The sequence below is a fragment of the Mesocricetus auratus genome, unplaced genomic scaffold, assembly GCF_017639785.1.
Source record: "Mesocricetus auratus isolate SY011 unplaced genomic scaffold, BCM_Maur_2.0 Super-Scaffold_100007, whole genome shotgun sequence".
Lineage (NCBI taxonomy): Eukaryota > Metazoa > Chordata > Mammalia > Rodentia > Cricetidae > Mesocricetus > Mesocricetus auratus.
This window is the reverse complement of record NW_024429191.1, coordinates 5,015,810-5,042,653: the sequence shown is the minus strand read 5'-3', so window position 1 is coordinate 5,042,653 and position 26,844 is coordinate 5,015,810. Positions and strand designations below refer to the sequence as shown.

The 26,844-nt window shown below is 42.5% G+C and overlaps 1 protein-coding gene across 9 annotated transcripts in view; it reads left to right on the top strand.

The window, feature by feature from the left end:
- The window catches only part of Rbfox1 (RNA binding fox-1 homolog 1), a 2,068,553-nt gene that overhangs the window by 1,726,500 nt on the left and 315,209 nt on the right, over nt 1-26,844 (top strand). The window contains exon 1 of one of the 9 annotated variants that reach the window (XM_040747952.1): nt 20,840-21,187. The exons of 6 other annotated variants lie outside the window; for them this stretch is intronic. In XM_040747952.1, coding sequence (XP_040603886.1) covers nt 21,101-21,187 — 87 coding nt within the window. In that variant the 5' untranslated portion in view covers nt 20,840-21,100. Of the gene's footprint in view, nt 1-20,839; nt 21,188-26,844 lie in introns of those variants that run through there. 2 more of the 9 variants (XM_040747954.1, XM_040747956.1) reach the window with 2 other exon arrangements.

Genomic DNA, 26,844 nt, shown 5'->3' with positions numbered 1-26,844 from the left:
GAAGAGGAAGAGGAAAAATCATCTTGCTCTTGTCAGTAGCTAAGTTATTTACTTTCAAAAGCTGCCAGAATCACACTGCAGGGCTTCATTTACTTCTATTCTATTCAGAATGTCGTTGTGCCCTGGTGTTGGAGATCTGGGACATGCTGATGCAGAATCCAGTAGTCTTGAATATGGTGAGTGGCTGCTCACATGTGGGGTGCCCAGAGGAGTCTTGGTGCGGTTGGGGTGCTTGGGGCCCTGACTTGGATACCACAGCAAGCGCACAGGTCCAGTGTCAGTCTTGCTGGAAGAAGCAGATCCCCTGCTGTCTGATCCTTTGTTCCTTTTATTCTGGGAACATAAAAGCAAGGTGTAAGAGACTCCATCTGGGTCACTCCTGACGTTTCTAGAAACACTAAAGTACCTCCTAGGACAGCTCTGCTCTGGCTTCCCCATCCATTGCCTCTGCTTACATGAGCTGACAGGCTCACTCATCCAGATAATCTTCAGAAAGCTATGCATTTTTTTCCTTTTTTGCTTTCTTCTCTTCCCCCCACCCCCTTCAACTCCTTCCTCTCTAAGGATTCCAAGGAGTTGCTGAAGCAGGAAAGGAATGGACTCTTTGCCTGTTGGTGTAATTTCTGTTCCTTCCACTAGGGGTCTCTGTGTCAAACTCAGGATTCCTCACACTTTTCTTTTTCTTCCCCCCCCCCCCCACCTTTCTTCTCTTTTGATTCAGTTTAGGAAATGAAGCTCTTTTTGTAAACAGGAAGAGATACTGTGAGTCCATTGAGGGGACCAGAGGATTTTGGTGTCTTCCGCACCTTGATGACAATGACATAATTGAAATAGTAACATAATAACATTTATGGAATCCTGGGTAGTAAGCAGGTGACTCAGCAGATTTACATGGATTCTCTTTTAATCTTGCACACAGGTTTCTAGGGAGTCCGTATATTTATGTCTTATTTCTCGATTTGTTTATGCTTTCTTTTGAGGCAGGGTCTTACTGTATAATCCATCTGGTCTCCAACTCATAGCAATCCTCCTGCTTCAGCTTTCCTAATACTGGAATTGTAGTTGTATAAAAGCAAGTTCTGCTCAGGTTTCACCTCCCCATCTTCCCCCCCTCTCTTCTTCCCTCCCTGCCTTCTTTAACACAAAGAACAAGGGACTTAGGTGGGAGAGGTAATGTTTCAAGCCATGGAGTGTTTTTCCAGGCCCCCTCCCCCCCCACTAAGAGATACTGCTATTCAGTGAGCACTTGGTGGTGTCCTGCCTGGCCCTGCTGTGGAGACTTCTGGTAGAACTTGATTTAAGAGGCCTGTGCCAGGGTGACTGTCCATACACAGCTCCACTAACCAGGGTGCTCCTTGGCTGTGCTTTAATGGAAAAACTCATTAGAAAGGGCAGTGATCTGGGCATCCTTACTCCTTGATGCAGATCCTGGAATCTGTTAGTTATGGAGAAGATCTCAGTTGATAACCCAGACTGACCTCACACTCATTATGTGGCATAGACTATGTGGCACAATCCCAAACTCATGGCAGTCCTCCTGCCTCAGTTTTGTGAGTACTGGGATTACAGGCAAGAGCCAGCTGATTGTGTCTTAAGGTTTACGGGTTTGTACATAAGGGCACTAAGTAGGCCTTGGGCTTGGGTTGCGGAGAGTTCAAAGAGAAAGTGAGGGACTAGTAGGCAGTGCCCACAGACAGTGACAGAGTGTGTTTCTGTAAAGCCAATTCCAGCCCCCAGAGCCCCGCCTTGAACGAAAGCTCTTCAACTAACAGGGAATGCAGTCCCTGCCTGGCTCCGTCTGTATTAATGATTTATAAGCCACACCGCTGCTTTTGTTCACGAGCAGGGCCTTGTCCTGTTCATAAAGGCATTTCAGGGAGTGGGGTCCTGGCTGGCCATGTTGTTAGCTCGGTGCTGTGAGGCTGCTTCATAAATCAAAAGCCCAGTACTTTACTGCCTCTGAGCTCTGAGATGGCGTGCATGTGTGCGCAGTGTGAGTGCATGTATGTGTGCGTGCGTGCGCAAGTGTGTGTGAATCATATTCATTTAGGGATGGCTGCTTTGCCTTTCCATGAAGAATGAATGGAGGGAATGCGATTGGTCTTAGGTGCTTCAGGGTAAAGGGGTTGGCTTCCTGGCAGCTTCCTGGCCCCATTTGTTTCTCATTTGATGCTTATGCTTTCCGGTGTTGCCAGTGAAAATGGGCTAACGCTACTTTATTAGCATAAAGAGATTCAAACCCCATTAGAAAGCCCTTCCTTCTGCATCATCAGAACCTGCAGAGGAGGAGGCAGGAAGGGGAGTTGACTGAAGGCTAGTGGCTACTCATTCACTGCAAGCCAACACTGGCTTCCTGTGCTCTATAAACAATCGCATTTGGGGCATTTTAAAAGAATTACTACAATTCCACTTACTCACCAGAAAAGAGTTCTGCCTTGTTTTGAACACGAGTGGGAGTGTTTATTATGTGGGCTTAGAATGCTGGGTTAGGAAACTTCTGTGAAGTGAGCCATAGAGCCCAGAGCACTCTGCTTTTAAGCCTTGAGGTCGATTGTTTGTTTTGCCTTTAAGTGTCAAAAAGAGATGTTATGATCATGTGGTTTATTTGGAGTTGTGAATTCTTTCATGATATGTTCAGAGAGCAGCTCTATGGTTTAGTTTGTCTCAGTTTGTTTTCATTCTGGACTGCTTTTCTGAATTCTATTATGTGTTTCAGTTTATACGTGCCAATGTTTTTCTCCCCCTGTAGAACCAAGAACTGACAACCAATGTAGGGCTGAGTAGGAGCTGGGAGGAGCAATAATATTTAGGAAGTCAGAGTGATGCTTTAAGTGTTCTATCCAAGAGGATGATGCTGTTACACAAGAAGAGAGCAAGTGTGTAGAGCTTTTGGGAAATACGCATGAGAACTGAGAAGGCCCCCACAGAAAAACAAACGTACACACTAATGCTGATGCTCCACTCTGCCTCCCATTCTAAAGGGCTGGGGTCTCCCTGATAAATATAAAAACTGGGGTGCTAACTGGTCCCTAACAACATTTGTACCTATGAAAAAAAACTGTATTTTTTCCTCTTGAAACAGTCTCACATGCCAGTCAGCAGTCACGAAATTGAGACAGATTCATTCATTGAGAGAGACTGACTTTTACCACACTGTCTTCCTGAAAAGCGGAGGGCAGGATAAATGTGGATTTACATAAGTAAAGAAAAGATTTTTACCATGTTTCCTCAGGACCGGAAATACGAGACAGCATTTCAGATTGAGAAAGCAGGTGCCCAGAAAGGGACGCCGATGGTCCTATTGTGCACATCTCTGTGTCTGTGTTTGTCCTCCATTCTCTGAACCCGCCAGTGCCTCGTTGTCTTTAATTATGTCTACGAGGCACAAGACGGCAGTCAACATCTGCTCCTTTGTTTACTTGGCTAACATATAGCTTTGATGGCTTATTAAACAATCTATTTTTCAAACCCAAAACAGAGAAACCAGCCGAACCCATATTATGGCATTCTGTAAAGACCCATTATGCAATTAGCACTTGGGATTTGTGCAAAGCTGGTGATTCACCCAAATAAACATCCCTCTGTTCTGATAGCTTTTGATGGCATCGTGGAAAATATCAATTTAAAAAAAACATAAAAATCTAACCGCATTTCCTCCTTCATCATCATGCCGACCAAGAAGATGATGTGTAGATGGGAGAAGCAAATTCTACACTCTTTATTGTGTGTGTGTGTAAAACTTTCTCAAATGATGATGTCTTTTAATTCAAGCCAGCAATTACAATAGAATACATGATAGAAAAGAAATGCTGATTTTTAACCCTTGGTGGCATGTTCTTAACACAGCGTGATCTAGCAATAAAAACTTTCCAGACAGGTGTTGCAGAGCGTGTGGGGTCCACAACTAAGTCATGCCCGAAGCGGCTGATGGCTCAGTGCACAGAGGTGCTCACTGCTGAGACCACACCTGAGTTGGATCCCCAGGACCCACACAGTGGGAAGAGAACCAACTGCTACAAATTATCCTTCGACCCAACCCCTGCCCTTGCCACAGAGAGAAAGGGGGGGGGGAAGAGAGAGTAAAATAAATGAAAAAATAACTAAATAAATCACTTCAAACCTCAGTCTTTCATTTAAGTCAGTCAATAATTTGCTCATTCATTCATTCAAAGTATATTTATTTAGCCTCTTATCTAACTCAGAAATTAGGCTAGTCATAAAGGATACATAGGGAGGGAAAACAGCTTTTATTTCTTCTTCCCATGGAGGTTATTATACATTCACATGGGAGAGACAAAACCCGGGAAGATAAAAAGGCAAGTGACTGCCATGTGATGTGTGTGGCAAGGTAGGCTTAGACAGGGTAGCAGCCCCCCTGGTGGAAGCAGAGGTGGGATTCAGAGATGATGCTGAAGACCTGGCGTAGATGCTGAGATGGAAGAGGGAAGAGAAGCAAAGGGTAGGGTTGAGTAGGACTTCCTTTCTCAGGCAAACCTCATATTGGGTGGCCATCCTATGCCTGTATGTTGTTAGCCCCTGTGAAGAACAGAGATGGGGGAGGCAGAAAGGAGCCCAGAGTGGAGCTTCGGGTGAAAAGGCTACTGTGAGAATTGGATTTATTCTAAGAAGAACACACAAGGAGTCACTGCACAGACTTGGTGAGAGGAGAAAGGTAACAAGCTGGAGGCGAGGGACGCAGGCACCAGGTCTCCATGAGATAGAGCTTCTTCAGAGAACGGATGTGGAGAGACATACAGGACTGCAGCGGTGAAAGTTTCTGAGTGATCTTGAGGCTCCTAGTATCTGGAAACTGACCTTGGAAGGCCAGGACAGCAGGAGCAGGAGCTGCATGGGACCTCACTGGCAGGCCTATACCAGGTTATTTTGGGGCAGCATTCTCTGTGTGTGCGTGAGTACCTCAGCAGCTTCTTTGTACTCTGTTAGGTAGCAGCATCACCATCCGCATGTACCCCAAGTTGCCAAGTCAGTTGCTCCCATCCAAGTACCAGATCTTGAACTAGGGAATCACCTTAATGAAATGTTGAGCAGAAGTGCCTTTGTCCAACCCATACCTCTGCCCAAGGGATTGTGGGAATGAAATGTGTTCAAACCATCATCACGTGGCCTGGCTTTGGATCCTAAACATATCATGAATCTTATAGAATTATGACTAACTGTGCATAATTATGAACCATTTTAGAACTTAGTTTCCACATTTGGGAAATAGAAGGGATTATAGGATAGAGATCATAGCATTGTCAAGAAGTATCCAGCATGGTACCCAACTACTGGAAAATATAAGCATCTCTACTCTATTCTTAATGGTGGTAGTAAAGAGGGAAGTTTGTGAGAAACTCCAGTGCCTGCGATTCCACAGAAATGGAGGTCATGATAGTGGTGATGATGGAGAGAGACATAAGGATGCTGGCTCTGAAGTGAAGCTGACATTCCTGATAATGGTGGAATCAAGAATAGCAGGTGACAACGGAAATGGATATGGTGCTAGAGATGGTGATGGTGAAGACTGTGGTGATAATTACTGAAGAGACCAATTTGTTGGGGAACATGCTGGTGGTACAGTGGGGATACAGGCATCACCATCATGATGATGGTGGATGATACAGTGAAGTCTGTGATGTTAAGATTGAGGTGGTGGTGGTGGCTATGATTCATCATGTGATGTTGGAGATAGAGGTAGTAGTGGATATACTGGTAGTAGGTGACATGAAAGTTATGGTGATAGTGGAATGATGTCTTGTGATGATGGAGACAGAAGAGAGTGGAGATGTCTGTGGTAGTAGTGGTGGCTATGGCAGAGGGGCAGGTGTTGGAGTAACAGAAATGAATGGGTGATCACAGTGGCACTTAGAATACAAAACAGTAGAAAAGTTTCACCCATAAGACCCTGGGTGCCTTTTTCCCTTTATCACATGTTTTTCTCCAAAACAGGAACTGGGTGCTCATGCTCAGTCACTGTGAGAATGAATGAACTGATTCTGGGAACTGGGTGCTCATGCTCAGTCACTGTGAGAGTGAATGCACTGAGTTCCTATTTGTAAAACAAATCAGAATGTTTGCCGCTCTCCACAAACTTGTGAATACAGTGCATGTTGGCTAAACAACAAAGTGCTGGCACACAGTATAGCACAAAGGCAGAAAAGTTACCTCATGGCTTCCATCAGCTTCTTTCCTTTCATCCTGTTCTTCAGAGCAGGCAGGATGGACCACCTACCCCTTCCCTCCACCAGACCCACCTCCATCTCCTCATGTGTTCTGTGTAGAACAGGTGTGTGGTGCTCCAACGCTCTGGCGGAGTGCAACATAAAAAAGCTCCAAGTCATTATAAAAATAACACCAAGGCTGCTCCGCAAGACAGGCAGATGAGCATACCGCTAGCCAGCATGATAAAAAGATCCAGCAAATGTTGGGTCCCAGTGGGAGGAGACGGGCATATGGGGACCCACTATACTCAAAGCTGGACATCACTGTTGAGTTTTAAGTGGTTAAGGCAGGTCATTTCAGAGCCAGGTTTTCTTTTCTCTCCTTTCTTTCATTCTTTCTTTCTTCCTTCCTTCCTCCCCCCCCCTTTCTCATTCTAATTTTAAATCCTTTAGTTCCTTTATAGCCCTTTGTTCTATTTTGGTCCTAAAAGGCACATTCACCTTTGAGGCCAGCCATGGAGTCTCCAGGGAAGTAAGATCTTTATGGTAATCCTGAAACAAATGTCTGCCCTGGAATCTGTGAATTCCCACCTTCACCTCCAAGCCATTAGTTGAGGGAGATGAAAACAGACACAGGAGGCATATTCTGGAATGCTGACATGTTGAGTTCAGGCCTGTGATGTCTGGGTGTACAGAACTGTTGATACCTGTGCCAGCTTGTGTATTTCCCAGAGTCCATAGAAGGGATAGGCAACCCTCCATTATTTGAAAAGATATGGGCAGAGGGGCGTCTGTTTTCTATCACTGTTTATATGCCTGGGTACAAATTGAGTGGAGATTGTGCCATCTGTTTGATGTAGCTCCAAAGCAGTGACACTTTTTTGGAAGGATATTTTGGAATTCTCATTTACTGCCCTCAGAGCCTTTCTGGGATTTAGAGGATTGAGGGTGAGGCTGGTTTCTTATGTAGGCACCTGAATGGGAATCAAGCTCCTTAGTGATTTAAAGGATTCCTTTTCTATCAGATCTATCAAACATCATCAGTAGTGTAAGGAGCCCATTAGGGAGAGACAACTGGGAATCAGAAGGTGTGGCTTTGATGACTAGAGCTGTCACTCATGTAGCCTTGAGGGAAATTACTGTGATTCCAATGCTGTGGTCTGTAGAATGGGGCCCTTCTGTATACTGATGAAGCCATGGAATAGTTGTAAAGCTTGGGTCAAAATCTTCAGGTAATGAGAACTGTATTCCACACATAATGAGTTCTGTTGACGTATTTGAGCCAGGTGTGCGGGTGACTCAAGTCTGGACTCCAAGTGCTCAGTAAGGGGAAACAACAATTGGACTACATAGCAAAGCACAGCCACAAAAGAAAAGCAAAATTTGCAATTTAAAAGTGAGCAAGGGATAAAGCAACAGCTCAGTATGTAAAATGTTTGCCATATAAGCTTGGGGAACAGAGTGATGTCCCTATAGCACACTTTAAAATGCATGGTGGTAAATGTTAATATTCCTAGTTTCAGGGGACCTGCAGATTCCTGGGGCTTACTGGCCACCAGCCTCACCTGGTGAGGAGAATGTTGAGCTGCTGAGAGAGTCTGTCTCCAAAACAAGGTAGAGGGTACCTAAGAAAGACAGTCAAGGTTGACCTTTACATACTGCACATACATACGTACACACACCTACACACACAACTGTACACACATAGATAAATGATAGGTATAGATAGATGGATAGAAAAAAGATAGGGTAGGATAGATAGGTAGATTAGACAGACAGACAGACAGATAGATAGGCAAAAGGCCTAACTTCCCCTTTTTGAATATATAGGTATCTAGTATTTTCCAGCCAGTTTTAGACTTTTCTGGAATGTGTTAGTTGTGAGAGCAGGAGCCCAAGTCAAGTCAAAGTAAGCAAAAATTAGGATTTATTGATTTAGGAAAGTTCATAGTGTAGATAGTCACTTAAATACCTGATTTTCCACTTAGGTTGTGAACAGGCGGGGTCATTCTAGGAGACAGGCTCTATGCACAGAGCTTTGATACTTCAAAATGGACTGATACCCAGGCAGTGTTAAATACAGTTATATTATTTAGGGAATCCCCCACCTAGGAACCTTGTGAGAAGAGTATGATCACCCTCAGTTTATAAGAGAATTAATTGAGATTCAGAGAGGTTAAGTAACTTGCCTAGAGCAACACAGACAGGAATTGTTAGAGCCAGAACTTGATACTGGCTCTAGTTTCTGAGTTTATAGTCAATACAGATGTAATACATTGAAGTTAGGATAAGAAATTAAGGGTTTTTTGTAATAAATGAAAGATCTTGAGTGTAAAAATCCTCATGTATGTATCTTCTTACAGAGATATTTTGGAAACTTACCACTGGCAAATTGTGTGACTTTGAGTGAATTACATAACCTTTCTTTGCTCAGTGTCCTTATCAGTTGTATGGGGTTAGTAATACGATTTAGCTTATAGACTTGTTATTAAGATTAAATGAGTTAATAAACAAAGAGGTTAGAAGGTGCCTGGCAAATAATAAATACTTGTCTATGGCTTGTTAAAAATGATCTAAAAATAGATTGTAATGTAAGAGGAAATGAGGTCAGTCAGGGTGGTTGTGCTTGTGATGTCCCTAGTGTGTCCCAGAAGGACACTGCTAATCTGGGAAGTTGGAATCCCACCTGTCAGAGGTTCTTACTTGCCATCAGCTTCCTGGCCATGACACTGAGGAGAAAATGTCCAGCCACATCAGCTCTTCAGCTAATCTTCAGTGAAGCCCCAGCCAAATTGGAGTTGCACTGGGCACCTAGCTTCTATGTCTTGTGCTGAGTCCATATTTATATGAGTTGTGAACACAAGCATATGCCCCACCTGAAAGGGGCATTCTGGCAGAAAGAAGGCACACAATGGCCCCTCCTCACAGAGCTTTTGTTTTAGTTTTGCTTCCTGTTGCTGTGATGAAGCACCTAAGAAGCACAACTTAAGAGAGGAAGGGTTTGTTTGGCTCACAATGTCAGCTTATAGTCGATTACTCTGGGGCAATGGAGGCAGTAGGAACATAAAGCAGTTAGTCACATCCACAATCAGGAGCAGAGAAAGAAGGGATGAATGCACGCTTGTACTTAGCACAGGTTTGTTCTCCTGTTTTATAGAGTCCAGGAACCAAGCATAGGGAATGGAGCCACCCCTGTCAGACAGAGTCTTCCCATATTCAGATAAGCAAGACAATTTCTCAGATGAGCTCACAAGTCAATGAGATCAAGGCAGTGCCTCCTTGAGACTGCCCTCCAAGGCAATTCTAGATTCTTTCAAGTTGACAGTTAAAATTAACCATCACTGCTTTCTTGCCACCTTGAAATTCTACCTCTGCCAAATTCTGGATGAGTTTTCAGAGTAGAAGGTCTGTCCTCAGAGGCAAAGGACTGGCAAGCACATCAGGTTTCACATAAGGATGACCATTTGGCTTATTCATATGAGCCTCCATTGTACTGTCTCATTTTATACACACCCAGCCTTTCTAAAAACCATAATCCAAAATCTCACATCAATTCATATGCCCACTCGAGAGTCCACAGGTGAATCTCAGAGGGGACATCACACCCATACAGTGAATGACATGGGAGGCTTCCCAAGTGATATGCAGTTTTCTGGGATGAAGATGAAATTATCCAAGTGGTCCATGCTTCAGCCCCAGGGAAGAAGTTACTGTGGGAAAAATAATCAAAGACTGTCCAGCCCTGGAGATTAACATGGAACTGCAATAATGTCTAGGGGAGATCTGAAGCAGGGTAATCCAAGATTTTTGTTCCTCTGAGCCATATTGGGGAGGGGGAGGATTTGTGCCAACTTGCAAGCCTCAGGTTTCAAGTATACTTACAGATTTGCTTCATGCGACATAATTGTCATTTGCAACATTGCTGCTTGAGAGCCATGTGATTGAGGCACAAAACAATAATAATTGCAAAAAGCCAATTCTCACACATTTTAAGTAGCTTCACAGTTTTGTGGGTGGCTGTATTCATAGCTGTCCTCAACTGCGTGAGCCTGTTGGTTGCAGGTTGGACAAACATTTGAAGATGCCTTCCTTGGGTGTCATCCTGATCCTCTCTCAATCTTTCAGGGTTATTCTTTCCTAATGTTCTATAGGATTAGCTTCCTTCTCAGGTGCAGTGGGCCCCCTCTTGTTAGACAGGTTATTTCCAGCCTCAGAAGAGTCAGCAAGATGGTAAAGGTCACCGTGTCTACAAACCTGGAAGTCCTCTGCTCACACTTGCTTCCACATTCTGCATTCTGTTAACAAGTAATTACCACCAGAGTGGTTGAGATTGAATGAGAAACTGAGGATTGAGAATGCAGAGGCTGTTCAGGTTCAGTTTAGCCCAAGCCCATGGTTCTTACAACATATTAATGGGCACCGTATTCCAAAAATAACTTCCATGGATGTTGGCAATGAGGGTCTAGCTCTGACATAGGCTGGCCATATGTCCTGTCACATCCCCTTTCATTCTCATGGTTTTCTAGGTAGAAATGCAATCAAAATGGAAGAACCTACCTACTTCAACAGAATGGGGAAGATAAACTGAGAAAAAAGATGGGCAGGAATGTGAGTAGGGTATGGTAGAAAGCTTTGAATACATATTAATGACTGAATTAGTGGTTATGGAGACTGAAAACATGGAGGATGAGACAACAAATTGAAAGAAAAAAGTTAGCACCAGATATGTCATTAACTCTTAAGTGACAAATGGCCAGGTAGTGAACAAAATTGGATAAATGAATTGATAGGTGAGTAGGTGAATGAATGGGTGGGTATATGAATAGGTGGATGGATGTGTGCATGATGGATGAGTTGATTCATGTTTGAGTAAGTAGATGAGTGTATGAGTGGGTGGTAGATGAGATGATGGGTAGGTGAATGAAGCAGGTGGGGGTGCAGAAAGAGACTGATGGATAGACAAATATGTGGTTGACTATGTAGTAGAATTGGTGAAAGGATGGGTGGATGGACTAATAGACAAATAGATTGCTGAATTAAGGGATGGAGGACATGTTGGTTTTTAGTTCTGTTCAGAAAGTCTGTATTAAATAAGGTCAAGCAGTTTTTCTGTCTTACAAGACTTCTCAGATATTTTTGAATGCTAATAGTCATCTAGAATCTGAGAAAGAGGAGGGAGAAGGAAGGGCACAGAAAGTAGACAGAGAGAGAGAGAGAGAGAGAGAGAGAGAGAGAGAGAGAGAATGAATGGAAAATCTTCACATGTATGTGCTTGATCATTGATCATGTGGAGAGAGAGAATCCAACGAGTCTCTGCCATACAATGTGCTATTTTAGAGACTGCACACCAGCTCCAAATTTCAGAGCAGAAAGCAGTGCACACCAAGCCGAGGTAGTTCAGCCCATTCTTTGGCTGTATGAGAATGAGACAAAGAAGCTTCACTCCCAGAGCTGGAGTAGAGAGCTATTTGGAGCATTCTTTGTGCCCAGCTCCTACAGGCACCTGCACTACAGAAGGCAGGTGATGTGGGGAGGGCACCAAGGACCATGCAAGGAGCAGCTGATTATTCAATCTGTATTTGGAGTGTCCTCAGGGAGTATTTGTTTGCCTTAAGCAAGGTCAACTAATTCTCCAACCCAGTTGCCATTCATCCCCAGACAGGTCAGAGGTCAGTTCCTGAAGCATTGTTGAACTCAGCAGAGATGGTGCACAGGGCTGATATTCTTAGATTTGCTCATTCAGCCAGTCAGTCTGGCTTTCAGAGGAGAATCAGGTCAAGAAGTGCTTAATGAACCAAGAGAAGCTTAGTGTTATCTGCACCACTGGGGGCTCAGGCTTCTAATGATCATCAACAGCGTCCTCATAGACAGACCTACTGGAATGTTCTTTGTGCATCTTCCTAACCATTTTGGGAGATGGGGCAGTGCTACTGGAGAGAGTGATACATTGTCCCAGATTCTTTGGTTTGCTCCCATTTTTAAGGCACCATTGATTTCAGAAACTATCACATGAACTTTGCTTTGTCTTAGTTTGGTTTAAAAACCTCTGCTATTCACAGAGGCCATATCCTTTGTCAATATGTATTTTAAATTATCATCTGGGAGATGGAAGGAAGTAGCATGTGGACTGGGAAGGCATGGGTTTGAGCTCATAAGCGCACTTAATCATTTAACAGTGGAAAAGTGAGAATGTTGGGATCACTCACTTATTGGGCCAAACCAGTTGCTTCTTATTCAACATCATTATGACAACTACCACGAAGCAGGTGCTACTGCTATGAGCCAGTTCTCCAGCTAAACACTTTAGTTTAAACCATAGACTAAACACAGGGGATTGTATCAGTCAGTAAAGTGCTTACTTCTTAAGCATGGGGACCTGAATTTGAATTCATTGAATCCACATAACAAACTGTGCATTATGGTGCACATTGTAATTCTAGGGATGCCAAGAAGGGAGGCAGAGACAGGAGGATTTGTGGAGCTCTCAAGCCAGCTAGCCTGGCCTGTATGATGAAGTTCCAGGTCATGAAGAGATAGACTTTCCTTAAGCAAAAGGTGAAATTTACTGATGGATAAGAACTTAAGGTTCTCTTCTGATGCTCACACACCTGCCATGTATACTATGCACACATGTGTGCACATGCATACGCACACACCACACACATACACACAAAATCTCATAGCATTCCATAAGTTAAAATGACTAACTTATGTCATAGATTATTCTCATGTAATAGGTACTCAATCTTCAGGACACAGAGTTTGAATATTGGGTATTATTGTATGTCCCATGAGGTGATCAAGCATGATGAGGAGTGCTAGGCAGTGAGAGACTAATTATGAAGGGACCAAGAATAGTTGTCGTGTTGAGGATAGAATGATGCCTCAACAGTCAAAAGTGTTTAATGCTCTTACAAGGGACCTAGATTCAATTCTCAGTACTCACTTCAGACAGCTCACAACCTACTGTATCTCCAGTTTGAGGGAATCGTGTCCCCTCTGGACTTGGTGGGTATGCATCTGGGGCATGAATATAGTAATGATAATCTCACGTAGGAACACAAATGCATAAATAATAATAAAGGAGCTACCACTCATAATGAACTTGGCATTGACATGAAACCTTTCCATGAATAAACTCACTTGAGCATCAAAATTGAAAAGTGTCCATAACAGGGGTCTAGGATGTGACTTCCTTTCTTGGAAGCAACTCTTCTGCTTGGATTGGTTCTCCAATAAAGATGCTATTGCAGTGAGGATAGTTGCAGCCCAAAGAAGGGCTTGTTGGGAGCCTAGTGTGCGTGAGACCCATGGTGGAAGCTTTTCCTATGAGCTTCCCTCCTTAGTACTATATTTGAAGTTTCTATGACTTGGATGGTATGCTACCATCCCTACTGGAGCCCAGCTCCTCTTTTCTGGAATTAACTTGACAGTCTTTTAGTCATTGGCAGTCAGGAATGTAAACATTATATAACAAGTCAAGGGATTTGATTTTAAGGTCTCTGCTGTATATAGCTCTTCAAAGCAGCTGTGCTACCTTCACCGGATGAAACTGGAACAGTATCTGGTGGTGAGTCACATGTATTTCTCTTGTTTATAGCTGGTTTCTAAACATGGTCCTTCTTGATGAGCTGGCAGGTATAGATACTCCTTGATAATCAATAGGGTATATAGCCATTGGGGGCAGGGGGAGCAGGAAACCCAAACCATGGATGAGAAGAAAGGAAAGACAAAATGAAACTTTCTTGAAAATTCCAGCCATATGTTTCCTATCTTGGGATGAATCAATTAGGATGTTTTGGGATCTCAGCTGAAGATATGATAAAGCTGGGAAACAGTATCACTGTCCGGAAGCTCCAACAAACATTCCCAAACTTTTCACAGTGGGACAAGATGTCATCTACAATGTTTGTGCTTTAAAACAGTGCCATCAAGTTGAAAAGAGCTGTCATTGGGCTAGGAATATGACTCAGTTGACAAAGTGATTACTTAGCTTCCAAAAGGCTCCAGGTTCAACCTCCAGTACCACATACTGTGTGTGCTACCATATGTGCCCATAATCTCAGCACATATGGGGAATGTAGAAGCAGAAAAATCAGAGGTTCAAAGTCATTCTCCAATACATGATTTTGAGGCCAGCCTGTGTTACATGAGACCCTGTCTCAACAAAAAGAACAAAATCTCAGGGTTTTCAGAAAGTTTATGATTTTGTGTTGGGCCACATTCATAACTGCTCAGAGCCATAGGATGGACAGGTCTGCTTGCACTCAGCCGCTTGCTGAGGGACAGGCACATCTGTGCATGAGGGCATGTGAAGAGTGAGTAGGTGAATGAAAAGACTGATGGAGGCCTTGGTGCAGGATGTTTCTGAGAAGTAAGGACCCAGGTATCCCATGAGGATTGTAGATGAGAGTTATCTTACAGAGACATGTTACAGAAATAATTTAATGCTTTTGAACACGTTTTAAGTGTCAAGGACATCCACATGCCACTCCACTGCCTCAGCACACCTGTGGGAAGGTATAGGTACTCTTGTGTTATCACTGTGGAGATGAGGGTTCCAAATAAAACACTTCATCCTGGTATAGACAATGAAAAGACTAACAGAGACAACTCCCAACTTAAAAGCTCATGCTTTCTCTGATGAGCCATGATGTCCCCTGAGATATATTTGGAGCTATAGATAATGCTTCAATTTCTTGATAGCCTCCCCATCTTGCTTATACATGGTCACAGAATTATTCTGCAAAGGGCTAGGAAATTCCATTTATCTAGTCACTACTTTGTCTTTCTTACTTTCTTTTTCCTTCCTTCCTCCCTCTCTCCCTGTCTCCCCCCCCTCTCTCCCTCTTTTTGAGATGGGATTTCCTATATCCCATGTTGACCAAGATTGACCTTAAACTTGTGAACCACCTTCCCTCTACCTCTTGAGTGTTACAATTACAGGTGTGAACCACTGTAACTAGTTTAGGTGGTGCCAGGCATCAAACTCAAGGCTTTGTACATAGTAGGCAGAATCTCTAACCACTGAGCCACAGCCTAAGCCAGTATCTAATCTCCTTTTAAGTCTGTCTTCTTGGTGGGATATCACCCACATAATGGAATCAAGATGCAATATGGCAGCGTTTGGTACCAGGTGCAACAATAAAATAATTTCAAACATTGAACATCAGTGGATTCTGCATGTGGTGGTAGAGAAGGCTTTACAGAAAATGTGGTCTTACACTTAGGCCAGCAAAGTTGACTTTGAAGGAAAGAAAGGAGGAAGGGATGAAAAGGGAGGGCATTTTTGTATAGTTAGCAAGTTTGAAAATAAACTTGAATCATGGGAGTGTTCATCAAAAGGCAATTAGTTGGTGCAGTTTGCACAGAAAAAGAAAGAAAAGAAAGGACAGCAGGCATTGGAAGTTGAACAAGACTAGGTACAAAACAAGTATGAGTACCAACTTTGAAGAATGTACAAGTGTTCTTGCCCAGCTTTGTTTGGGACAGGATGGTGTGATTCAGCCATTTATGAAAGTTCATGTGGTGGGACACACAAGCTCAGTCTCTAAAAGACAAAAAAAGTAGTTACACACAATAGGGGAACTGCTATTTTGTGGGGTTTGCTTAGGTGGTTAGCCCATGGTGCCCAAGACTCATCTTCTCTGGGGAAGCTTGCCAGAGGTTTTGGGAAGGCACATCTCCCTTTGCAAAGACACTAATCCTTCCAAGGTCTTCGTTGTGGCTGGCTCAATGACACACAGCCCATCATGCCTAAATCTCTTAGACTCTCAAGAAGCACCATGAACCTACATTTAATACTACAATTTCACATATTATCCATTTTCACAGTGTCCAAATGGCATCAAAATTCCTTCTCTGGGCTAGATTTAGTTTCTTGGGGGATATCTACTGGTCACTGCAATCCTTAGGACATAAATGGCCTGTCCTCAAGCATACACTTGGCATTCTGTGCTCTGCTCACATCTGGATGTTTTTAACTCAGATGGGGCTGTTCTAGAAGAATGATGCTGATGTTAACCCTTAAGATCTTGGAAAGGAGCCACAGTACCTAACAACGAGATAAATTGATTTAATCTGGGGCTGGGTAGCAACTAAGTATCATGGAAGGTGGAGATAGATAGATGAAGTTTCTAGGAGAAAAGGTAAGATTCAAGTATCACTCATTAGGCACAAGAAAATAAAACCTTTGGTAGACATCTCTGACACAGGAATAGCCATGAAAAAAGGGAGGTATTCTAGAAGCAGAAAGAACCATAGAAGCCTCTGGATGTGTAGATATCGAGGCCCAACTTTTCTAGTAAAATGTATACCAGGAGTCAACAAGCAGTAGATATGAACCAGTCAGCACCAGTTTTTATTTTTGTATCACTCAACTTATCCATCTAAGAACGCTCCTTGTGCTTTAAAACCCCAGGATATATAAATTTCAATGTCTCTTAATATAGTTGTATTGAAACCAGACCACAGTCATTCATTTAAACTTATCAGTGAATGGTTTTGTGTGCTATAACAGTCAGGTATTGAATGACTGAAACTGAAAGAATAAGGTATGTCACACCAAAACCACGTGTTGCCTATATGTTAGTAGGGACACTACATGGACCTTTATTTTGAGTACAAGGCATTTGGCACAGTCGACTATGCTTTCAGCCACTATCAGTACCACTTCCTCCTGTATCTTATTATTTCATTGTCTCTTTTATGATTATGTTTTCAAAATATGTCATGAGGTTAGTATTGCATGTTGGATACATAACCACATACCACGAAGTGTCTATACCAGCCCCTGGAGAGTGTGGAGCTGCACAAAATGTAGCATAACTTCTAGTAAGTGAACCAAGAAGAAAAAATCATAGCTTATTAATATAAGGGGTATTCCACTTGGGAAAATAAAGCAGTTGTTAGAAAAGAAAAACTTTTATTTACTTCACTTAATGTGGTGGCCATTAATTCACATTCTTTGTTATTGGTGTTGGGCTTAGAATATGTAGGGACTATGATCAAACAAGACAGTAATATATCAATGGAAAGTTGGAATCAGAGATAATGGGAGTCACTGTGGTCAGTACTAGGGTGGTCAGAATAGACAAGAATATATCCACAAAAGCTGGCAAGTGGATAGTATTGAACCTCGCATTTGATGCTAATTTTCCTAACAGGGAAGCTAAAAAGCAAACCCCACAAATAAAACATTAGCCTTTGGTTTTAGATAGGAGAAAGAAAATACTAAGTAGAGACAGCAAACATTTTATATCACTGTTTCTTTAAAAAAGTAGAAAGTATCTTATGTACAATCTATAGGTACATGTCACTCTGGTCTATATACATCACAGTCCCATTTCAACTTAACTTGAATCAGCAGGTTCTTCAATAAAATCGTGTGTATACACACGAATAATCCATAAGATGTTCCACTACATTTGTTTATTTATTTTATTTTTTGAGGGGGTTGCCTGTGTGTATGTACACCACATTCATGTTTGGGCCTCATGAAGGCCAGAAGAGGGCATCAGATCCCCTTTAACTGAAATTGGGGATCATTGTCAGCCACTATACAGGTGCAGAGAACCTAATCTGGATCTCCCATAGGAACAAGTGCTCTGAATTGCTGAGCCATCTCTCCAGCCCCAAGTTTACTAATCTGTTACATTCATACAACTCTCCAGTTTCCTAAGCATCTCCGCAAGTTAGCCTTTAGACTCCTGTACACCTGCAAAGTCAATATGTAAATATCTCAGTTTCTTCCCTAAATGATGTCTTTACTGCCTCCCACTGCCATAGCCTTTACACTTTATAGTACCAAAGAGCTACAATGCCATGTTCCTGGGACCATTCCACAGCACTAAGAAGTGCCTGCCAAAGGGAAGACAGCTAAAAAAACACACCCATCTGCTGGTGATGTGTTTGTCCTTGTTGGTAACTTCTCAGAAATGTGGTTTTGAAAGTCATGGTCAGCAGCTAAAGTTAGAAACGGTATCAGGCAGTGGCATAAGATGGGTCAGTGTGCAGCTGTTCCAGGAACTTTCAGGATTGCACAACATGGCCACTCCAGTGCATGAGAATCAATTACAGAGAAACCATGTCAAGATGGCCAAAAATCCAGCCTTAAATAATTGAATTCTCTGCCAAACCCTGTCTGCTGTCGTTATCTAGAAATGTAATTATGTAGCTAAATCAAGCCACTAAAATTAGTGTAGTGTAAAAACACCTTGGCTATCTAAAAGTAGAATAATTGGCATTAGGCTTAGAGAAAACCAACAGTTGAACATGTGTGGTGGTGTCTGGAACTTTTACACTCATCATTTTGACAAAAATCTATATTATGAATCCTGTTTAGAGAGAGAAATTTGTGGCAAGGGGGTGTCCGATTCAAAGGTGACTTTGTGTGTGCGTATGTGTGAATCCAAAAGTCAATGTCTGATAACTTCTTTTTTTTTAACTTATTTTTTTTATTTTATTTTCCAGTTTAAATTTAGATAAGAAACAAGGTTGCTTCACAAGTCAGTTCCAGGTCCCTCCCTTCCTCCCGTGCCCTCCTCCCCCCCCGTTATCCCCTCATTTCTCCAGGGAGGGTGAGGCCCTCCATGGGGGTGTGCATAGTGTGTCATTTCATATAGGGCAGGGCCTAGACCCTTCCCCAAGAGTTCAGGGTGAGAGTGCACCTCACATTGTTCTATGGGAGTCCAAAGTCCGTGTGTATACTTGGGATGGGTACTGATCTGCTGCCCAAGGCTCAATAGATTACCTAGGCCTCCTCACTGACACCTATCCATTCGTTTATAATTTCTGAGACAGTGTCTCTCACTGCATATGGATCTCACAGATTCACTAAGATTAGTTGGCCATGAGCCCCAGGGATCCTTCTGCCTGTGCCTCCTGAGTGATAGCACTATAGGCTTGCCCTACCAGGCTTTTTACATAGGTCTTAGGTGTCTGAACCCAGGTCTTCATGATTACTCAGCAAGTTCTTCACCCACTGAGCTATCTGCCAAGCCCTATGGAGGTGAACTTCAATTGTCTGCAGACCTTACTTCATCAGAGATTCATATTACTACCTTCAAAGTTATGGAGTACTAAATATGCCCAAATACTTTTCTGGTATGAGAATTGGAAAAATGAGAGTTTATCATCTGAGCCTTCAGGTCTGAAGTCAAAATGGGTCAATACCAACCCTGAAGGGAAGAGCAGAAACCATGGCAACTGACTACTTCACACTGCAAGAAGTTGACAAGACTTCATGTAACTGTGACATGCCCAAATGGAACTGGAGTCTAGAAGGCAAATGAAGTTGTTCAAGACTGTACATCTTGGAAAAGAACACTCCAGAAACCATGATTCAACTTCACTGCCTCCCATAGGAACTGGTATACCAAGTGATGCATCTTCAATTCCCAATTTGGGCATTTCTCAACATCTTTCTTTCATCTCTAAGAACAGGGTGTCATCTTCCTTTAATATTGTTATATCCATGTATCACAGCTGGAAGACAAACGTGCAAGCCTTGTGAAATCCCTTACAGATGAAACACAGCACTAGCAAGTCTGTACCCACTCTGTGGCCCCAGAATAGCTCTGACTGCTACTCAACACTGCACTTAGTGCCTGTGTATGAGGTTTTCAAAACTCAACACTGCCTCCTACTGTCTGCAAAGTGGCTGACTGGGAAGAGCCTGGATTTCCTTTGGTTACCACTTTGTTTCCTAGGGCTGGAATTTTTATTAGCCCCTGCTTCAGAAATGTGGAAGAATGGCATGCTATAACCTCCAAAACTAACTCCAATTTATGAATTACCCCTTTAAACTGAAATCTGGTGAAAGTCAAATGTTTTATTAGATCATCATCATCATCACCACCACCAATATTTTGAGACTGTCTCTAGTAGCCAGGCTGGCCTTGAACTTGCTGGCAGCTGAACTCCTTCCTGATTTTCTTGTATCCACCTTAGTTCTAGAACTATGGATAGTACCACACTCAGATTCTTCTTAGATATTATTTGATCAGCTGCCCATGTGAGCATGATAGATTTGAGTGTTTTTGTTTTTTATATATCTCTGTATGTGGTGGGGGTATAGGTATGCAAATGTATGTGCAGTGGCCAGAGGTTGACATCCAGGTATTTTCCTTTATTGCTTTCTACTTATGCCCCGAGAGATGGTCTCTCACTAATCCATTGAACCTGGAGATTTCTGTTTGACTATACTGGCTAGCCAGTTGAGACCTAGGATCCTCCTATCTCCATTTTCCTAACTCTGGAAATACAGATGTGTGCCGCATTACCCAGCTTCTTACGTGACTGCTGGAGATCCAAATTTGTGTCCTCATGCTTGTATGGCAATACACAAGTTCACATGACAATCAGTTGCAACTTAGAACTTAAATCTCGGGACTGAGGCAATCTTTTATTTTTATTTTTATTTTTATTTAAATTAGAAACAAGCTTGTTTCACAATCCTTTTTAAGTAGGCAAAGATTTACACTTTCTCAGTTGCAACTGATTGTCATGTAAGCTTCTATAGTCCCCACCCAGCCCCTTGCAGTTTGGCCCAGTTCCTCAGGACAAACGCCTTCTATCGTCTCCCGATTCACTGTCACTCCATCTCCCTCTGTCTGAGAACTAAATTAATGGAGAGTATTTGGTTAGTCATGTTGGGCGAGCTGTTCCCAAAATAGCTCCTTCCATTTTGGTAGCTCCGACCCTGCAGCTGCCGTGTCCCTTCCTTGTCTGGGAAGAAAACTTTCACATTAAGAGTTGCTGATGCGGATTTTCTTTCCTTTCCCCTCTCTGCCGCCTGTGGATGAGCGCTTGGCTCCTGACAGAAGTGATTTGGCTCTTGACTTTATAGTTGAGAAGAAGTTGGGTCTATAGATTTTTTCCCCCTCTAACTCTCTATTGATGTGTTCAGCCTTGGAGGGAATAAAGCCTCCATTTAAAGCATGTTGGCGTCGCAAGGAGTCCTTCTGCATTCTTATGGAGTGCCAATGATTGTGCCTGCTGCCCCCTACTTCCCAGGACTGATGCAGGTAATTCATGGCTTTTGCCAGCAAGCAACTTAACTCCAGAATGCTGCGAGTAATAATTGGAATTTTTATGGTTGAGAAAGCAAACACTTTTAATACAGGAAGGGGGGGGGAAGCCCTCGTGTAGTCAGAGGGAAGACAGTAGGAAATCAAAAAGATGGATCACCTTAATCTGGCTATTGACATCTCTCATGGATGAATAAATGGTGTAGTTGAGCTGTATTTGCTTGTATTGATCTGGGTGCTGTTTAACATTCATGCCTCTGCTTCGGGAGGTTGACCAGGGGGCAAAAGATTTGCTCTCTGCCCCAGCTTTCTGAGGGCCTCTGTCTCCCAGAACAGATCATGAGCCACAGTGACTTATCATGAGATGGCTTGCTTAAAGGCTTTAACCCAGGAAACAGAAGGGCAGGAAATAGGGAGTGCTGCCGAGGATACCACACTCAGGTTGTCGCCACCCCATTTCCAAATCTGAGGGTTGACCTCTGAGCAAGAGGGAACCCTGAGAAAGAAGGGTTTCTATAGGAAGTTCTGAGGTTATTCTGGAAATCCCCTACCAGCTGTTTGTATTCTCGGTAGCAAGAGAAAGGCTGAGAAGCCCATCGTTTTGACTTCCAAGGCTATTATTCTGTGTGCAGAGAGCTTCCCATGCTAGCAAGAAATAAGGGCCTGTTTCTTTGCCTTATCGCACCTCTGTGTTGTAACTCAAAACCATCACTTCTGGGAGTATGCCTGCAATCCTCAGGAAAGCCAACACCACTCATGATAGAAGTGGGTCATTGTAGGAGGCAAGTGGCTATTTTGTTGCCTTTTTTTTTTAGAATAACCAGCCCTTTGTAATAAATTCTAAATCTCCTTTCTGTGGGAAAGGAAAATTAAATGTATGCAGTACAACATTGCTGCTTTCCTCTTGTGGCCCTACCCCCAGTGCTCCGTGGTTGAGAGTTCTACACAACTATAATTTATTAATTACAATTTCTGAGGAGGATCCTGAACAAATAATCTTCTCTTTCCACTAATGTGACTGTTACCTTTTATTAACTCTCAGACCCTGGGTGCTGGAATCTATTCGGCAGTCAGTCCAGATAGCACCAGAACTGCCAATTCCCTACATGTGTGGTGTGGAACTAGGCTTTGAGTTGTAGGTAAATAGGTGAGGGAGAATGGTCTTAACAACAAGAAAAAGGTTTTTCATTTGTGGCTGGATGGCAATATGAAGCTTAGGATTTGATGGTAAAGCAGAGTAAAGGTCTTTTTACTTCTCTTGGAAATTTGGGGTAAAGGTCAAAGGCTGGAGTTTTGTTGGCCCCTCTGCTCCCCCGTCCAATAAATAATTACAAGCAAATCGCTCATTTCACTCCGTGCTGATTGATGCTGAAATTGCTTTTGAAAGTTCTCATAAGTTCCTGTTATAGATTAAGTGCTGGTGCAGGAGAATAACGGCACCCACAGAAATGGGTGAATGTAATCAGGTTTAATGGACTCGAGAGCTTGTTGGGAATTAAATAACTATCGATTTGCTGGGATGTTTCTGTCATTACAAAATGCCACTCTGAACGTATTACCCCAATGATAGATGAGAAGATGCCAGAGCCAACTGAGAAGTTGGGACGGCCCTATTTCTTCCTCTTTGGCACAATGTGCAAGAAACATAACTGGTTAGTTTGGAGTGGAATGAGTTATTTTACTTGCAAGTGTTGACCTGATCCATTCTCATTTGTTTCCCAAAATGAAACTTCACAATTAGTGACCTAGCAGTCATTGGCTAGTGGGGAGCCTCTGGTGTGTTTCTGGGACCCACTTTATCCTTAATCACTCCTGTACACAGACCCCACTGACAGGCTGTGCCCATGAAAGGAGCTAGGCAGCTCTGTTGCTGGGTTGTGGAGGTAGCACCATTTAGCTCCAAGGAACTAAAATCCCTCCCATTGCAGTTATGTTCACAAGGGAAGGATGGGGTGTGATGCAAAGGAGCAGAAGATTCTAGCACCCACCTACCTTTTAGCTTATGCTTCTTGTGAGAGTTCCCTTGGCACGTAGCCATGAGGAGTTTTATCCCAGGTCCTTCCACAGGGAATTGAGGCTTCATTAGCATCTTAGTGATGTCAGAAAGACAACAAAATGATAAGGAGTATGTGTCCTTCCTCCTTGCTAGTGCCCTGTGCTTGGAGATTTGGGAACAGTGTCAATGGCTATGTGCAAGGGTCACTAGCTGGTTGTTTGAGATACACAGTCTTTCCAAACTCCACAGCCAACAGTTCTGTGGCCAAAGATATTCCTTTTCGTATTGTTCTCTGTGACACTTTTGAAATTCAGACCAGCATGACCCAATTTTTGTTCAGGAATTTTATTAAAGAAAAAGTAATTTGCATATTTGGCTTTTAAGAGAGTGACTCATCCTGCAGATAGTGTATTCAGGGGTGTCCTCACCATTCTAGTAAGGTCACTCTCTTGGCTTCTTATTTAAAGTCAGTCCCAGAGTTCACATGGACCCTGCCGTTTATCCCTCTGTAAAGCCAATGTCTACCATATTGCATTCCCTGAGTCCATAATTATGTCTAAACTTACTGAGTATAAAGACAAATAGGGTTGTTGTTTTGTTTTCATTTAGTTACATAGATAATTAGATTTATGATAAACTAGGTTGAATTTTTTTCATGGGTGGTAAGAAGTCAAAAGGATGCAGAAAAGAGTAGTAATACCAAGTGTACTTCATAGACTATGGTACTTCATAGACTATGATACTTCATAGACTATGGCACTTCATAGACTATGATACTTCACAGACTATGACACTTCATAGACTATTATGGCATTTCATGGACTATGGCATTTCATAGACTATGGTACTATCATAGATGGCTATGGCATTTCACAGACTATGGTTCACCCTCAGTGTAGAAACCAGTCTTGGTATCTCTGGATGAAGAACCAAAGCATCTTCCTTGGTACCTCTTTCCTTAGTCCTCCATTCCCAATGCCATCTTAATTTACCAGCGGGTTGACTGACCTGATGCTGTACGTAGGAAGTCAAGTCCATTGTCAAAGTCATTCTTGAGTCCAGACCCTGTCAGCAGGATTTGCTTAAGCCATTGGCCAAACTGTCCAATTAGAACATGGTTTTATACCTCATTTGTATGGTTGTTCAGGGTTTGAGTTTAATGTTTCTTGGCTCTGTGGAGCAAGCATAGATCTACAACCCTGATATACATACTTACCTGCACATATGGCTAAAGCAACTTTCCTACTATACAGAGTGATTCTTTTGAGGTCCTTTCAGGCCTGAAAGATGATGGCTTCTGAAATGACAACATTTACAGGAAAATGGATAGAACGAGATTATAAACAAAACATGGCAGAATCAGAAAGATAAAAATGGCTCCTAGATTACATGTATGTATGTGTGTTATATGTATGTAAACATATATGCATAAAATCATATACATACATACACTGATATGCATTTGGCCTGAAAATACTGAAAAAAAATGAGTAGTACTAACAGGAAGGGAAGGAAGTGAAGAGTCAAGTGGATAGATTTAAACAAAATATATCACATCTTGAATGAAAGTGCTTGAAACCCATCAGTGTATAGGATGATTATATGCCAACACACAAAGCCACCCAAAATTGGTTTTCTGTTAGTGCAGAAAAACACTAATACATGATGCCATGGAACCTAAAGTTTTCATTCTTGGGTTCTTTGTCTTGCTAATAAAAGAATTTAAAAATGGACTCAGAAAGCATCTCCAGCACTGTGGTTTCTGGTTTTTCAAGACAGTTTCTCACTGTGTAGCTCTGACTATCCTGGGACTTACTTTATAGACCAGGTTGGTCTTGAACTTGCAGAAATCTGACTGCTTTTACCACGAGTGATGGGATTAAAGGCATGTGGCACCACTACCCAGCTAGTCCAGGACAATCATAGATTTTGAAAGAAAGACAACAGGGTAGGTAAGCTATGAATCTGGGCAGCTGCTGAGTAGTGAGAGATTGAAGGGAGGAAGAGAGGGAACCATGCCTTTTGAGTTGGGAAGCCTAGAAAATTGGTCTGTTGAGAAATGGGGACAGCAAGCAGCTGTAGGTTGGAAGGGGGCTGGGCATGGAGTTGGGGGAGGTGGGCCCTTCAGAGAAAGAGTGAAGAAGCCCAGTGTTAGGAAAGCACACTTAGGCTTTGGCCAGTGTCCAAAGAAAAGGAGGAAAAGTTAATATTTTCTGAATATCTGATAAATATGTAAATAAATAGCTTAGTAAGGGAAATTAGTCCTCTTCTCAGCATATCTTCAGGAAAAATCCACTTTTTGGTTGGTGAGCTGGGTTCCTGGTCAGGTGACTGACAGGCTCATTTGGCTTGAGGTTTTTTTTTTTTTTTTTTTTGGTTTTTACGAGACAGGGTTTCTCTGTATTGTTTAGGAGGCTATGGGTCCAGCCCGGCCTAGGACTCACAGAGATCCGCCTGCCTCTGCCTCCCGAGTGCTGGGATTAAAGGCGTGCGCCACCACCGCCTGGCTTGGCTTGAGTTTTAAAAGCATGGTAAAAATAATAATGATAATAATAAAGATAATAATAATAATGCTTTGGGCTCCCAGGTGTTCACCCTGAGCTAGAACTTAGCTTCTATTTCTATGACTCTGAGGAAGTAACTTTTCTTTACCAAGCCTCAACAAAGTCCACATAGGCCCAGTTTTTCATATGGTAATTTAAATCCTAAGGAGGGGTTTCCATTTCCAGTGTTACCTTGGAAAGAGGAGGGAGGGATTCACCTACAATGTCCTCCAAGGCTGTGACTATGTATCCAGCTACCAAAACAAATGAACAGATTACTACGCAGGATCTACTAAGATTTTATGCCCTGGAAGAAAAGCTTCTATCCTAAAGAAAGGGCAGTGAACAGTCTTAGCAGCCTTCCCTGGTATCCATTCACCTATCTGTCACCATGAATTCACTTTAGTCATGCCCTAAGGAGGGGCACCTGAAAGGCAAAAGTCATATCACAACCTGCACATTCATAACCTAATGGGAGAAACAGTAGGTCATTCCCAAACTAAAGACATGGAGCTAATGTCTTAGATATTGTAGAAACTCAATTTCCATATTGATATAATGATGTTGGATTGTACTGTTCACCACCTAATACCTATAACTCTCAATTCCAAACAGTTCTGGAACCCAAAGTTGTAAGGCCTGACACCAAATCTCATTGGGGAATAAGACTTGACCAGATATGGCTACAGGCAATTGCTTATACACTCTTCAGTCTTCATGAATATTCATGTCCTTTCCAAGGGGAATATTTATATGTTTGATATCAGGGTGTTGTCCCTGACTCTGCTGAAGGTTTTACATAACCAGTGTTTCCAGTGGAATACCTCTCTGGAAAGGAAAATGGCAGAAAACAAAATGCATATTAAAAATGTCAGGTGACTACACTGGCCACATATTGAAATTTAACCTACATTATGAGATAGAAAGAGGTAGGACAATAAAAATTTTACAAGTTTGCCTTCAGGAGGATATAAACACATAGATATGATTAATAAATTAATTTGTTGATAGGTTATCTTGGTAATTGCCAAAATTCAAGTTGTCCAGGTCTCAGACACTGTCATGTAATACCCTTCACCACCTTGGACTCTGTCACAAAGAAAGCCATCACTAGA